At 39.8% G+C, this 1,946-nt stretch overlaps 1 protein-coding gene across 1 annotated transcript; it reads left to right on the top strand.

Moving 5' to 3' along the window:
- Positions 1 to 852: 852 nt before the first annotated feature.
- On the top strand, positions 853 to 1,648 carry LOC131643714 (uncharacterized). Its single transcript, XM_058914017.1, has 3 exons — positions 853 to 1,133; positions 1,204 to 1,346; positions 1,446 to 1,648. The coding sequence occupies exons 1-3, from the start codon at positions 853 to 855 to the stop codon at positions 1,646 to 1,648; spliced, it is 627 nt and encodes a 208-aa protein (XP_058770000.1).
- The last annotated feature ends 298 nt before the right edge of the window (positions 1,649 to 1,946 follow it).

The raw sequence follows: 1,946 nt of genomic DNA, 5'->3' as shown, positions 1-1,946 counted from the left end.
ATATGAGATTTTCTTTACAGACCCAAATATATTTTTATTTCGGAAATGCATTTCTGAAGTAATTTTTTTGTTCAGATTTTTCCAGAAAATGGAGATGCATCTCCGAAAAAAATTGGGATTTTGGTTATTTCGGAGATACATCTCCGAAACACCAAAAAAAATGGAATTTTGATTAATTCGGAAATGCATATCCGAAAAAAATCCCAAAAAAATGGTCAGAAGTTTTTTCTGATATGCATATCCGAAAATATCCCAAAAATTAAAATTTTTTGAGATATTGATTAATTCATATATTATAAAATTGATATAATTTATAAGTTATAAATAATAATAATAATAATAAGCAGAAATGTAGGTAGTGTAGTACCAACATTTAAATCTTTAAATAGTAAAAATGGCTTTCAAGAAAGGGAGAGGACGGGGACGAGGGAGACCACCCAGATCGGGACCCTCGCCGCCGGAATCACCGTTGGTTACGATTGAGGAAATGCCGGAAGCACCGCTAGTCAACGCTGATATTGCTCAGACAAAGGAAAAAGATAGAGAGGAAGCACAAAGCTCCAATGTGAATACGAAAGAAGATGAAATTCTCACAGCGAAAGCTAAAGCTGCGAAAGGAAGTGAAACCCCTGCTACGAAAGCGCCAACCATGGAAGCACCTCGGAAGCTCTGGGTGGACGTGCTCAACAACAACCGTAAACCCTCACATGGTATGAATCTCGATTTCATTGCTCCTAAAGTTGTAGACGGGAAGATAGTGGTTGAAATTGAAGAAGAGGATATTGAATCTGAAATTAGGTATTGGGAGAATGCTCTTATCATGTATGTGTTAGGGGGGATTTGAGTATGAATATGGTTCGACAATTCATGATCAAGCAGTGGAATTCTGTGCAATTACCTGATATTCTGTATCATGATGATGGCTACTTTATTCTACGTTTCAAGAACTTTGATGAAAAGGAGGAAATTCTCATGAACGGACCATACACCATCAAGAACATGACTATGTTGCTGAGAGATTGGAGTCATGATTTCAACATGAAGACGGATATGCTGCGCACTGTCCCTGTTTGGGTGAAACTGCCTAACTTGCCTCTGAGGCTATGGGGTGCAAAGAGTCTTAATAAGATTTGGTAGTGCCATAGGTACACCTATTGTTACTGATGAGTGCACTGCACACAAATTACGAGCTTCTTATGCTAGGATGATGATAGAAGTTGATGCTACAAAACAAATGCCCAAGGAAATTACCATCCGGAATCATGAGTGTACCCTGGTGCAGCAGGCCATAGAATATGAGTGGTTACCTAAGTTCTGTGGGAGATGCCAGACATTTGGCCATAACTGTGAGCAAAGACAGACTATGCCAACATGGAAGCCTAAGAAGAAAGAAGAGGACAAGACCTAAAAACCAACAGAATGCCCTAGTCCTGTGACAAAACCAGTGGTGGAGAACACCAATTTACCAGAGGTGGCTAGCATAAATGATGAAGGAGCACTTGTTTGGGAAACACCAAAGCAGCGATATGGTAAGAGCACCAATAGCAAGAACCCTCAGGATAAACACAACGTGATCTGTAGCAATGGTTTCACTGCTCTAGGGGATTTGGCTGATCCAGTAGAGCACATAACCATTGAGCCATGTTGACATCTTGGAATGTAAGGGGGCTGAACAAGGTTGGAAAAATGAGAGAGATATGCTCCCGTCTCAATGATCTGCAACCTGAAATTTGTATCTTACTTGAAACCCGTGTTAAACACCTTAAAGCTCATGCTATCAGGGAAAAGCTGAAACACTATGACAGTTTTGTGGATAATTACCAACATCATGGTAATGGGCGTATCTGGATTTGCTGGCACTCAAACAATACCAACATCATTGTTGAAGATAGTTCTAGCCAATTCATACATTGCAGAGTGGAGGATATAGATGGCAAAGAAAGATT

The sequence above is a fragment of the Vicia villosa genome, linkage group LG1, assembly GCF_029867415.1.
Source record: "Vicia villosa cultivar HV-30 ecotype Madison, WI linkage group LG1, Vvil1.0, whole genome shotgun sequence".
NCBI classification, from domain to species: Eukaryota; Viridiplantae; Streptophyta; class Magnoliopsida; order Fabales; family Fabaceae; genus Vicia; species Vicia villosa.
Note: the sequence above shows the minus strand (reverse complement) of the source record. Positions and strands in the feature narration are given on the sequence as shown.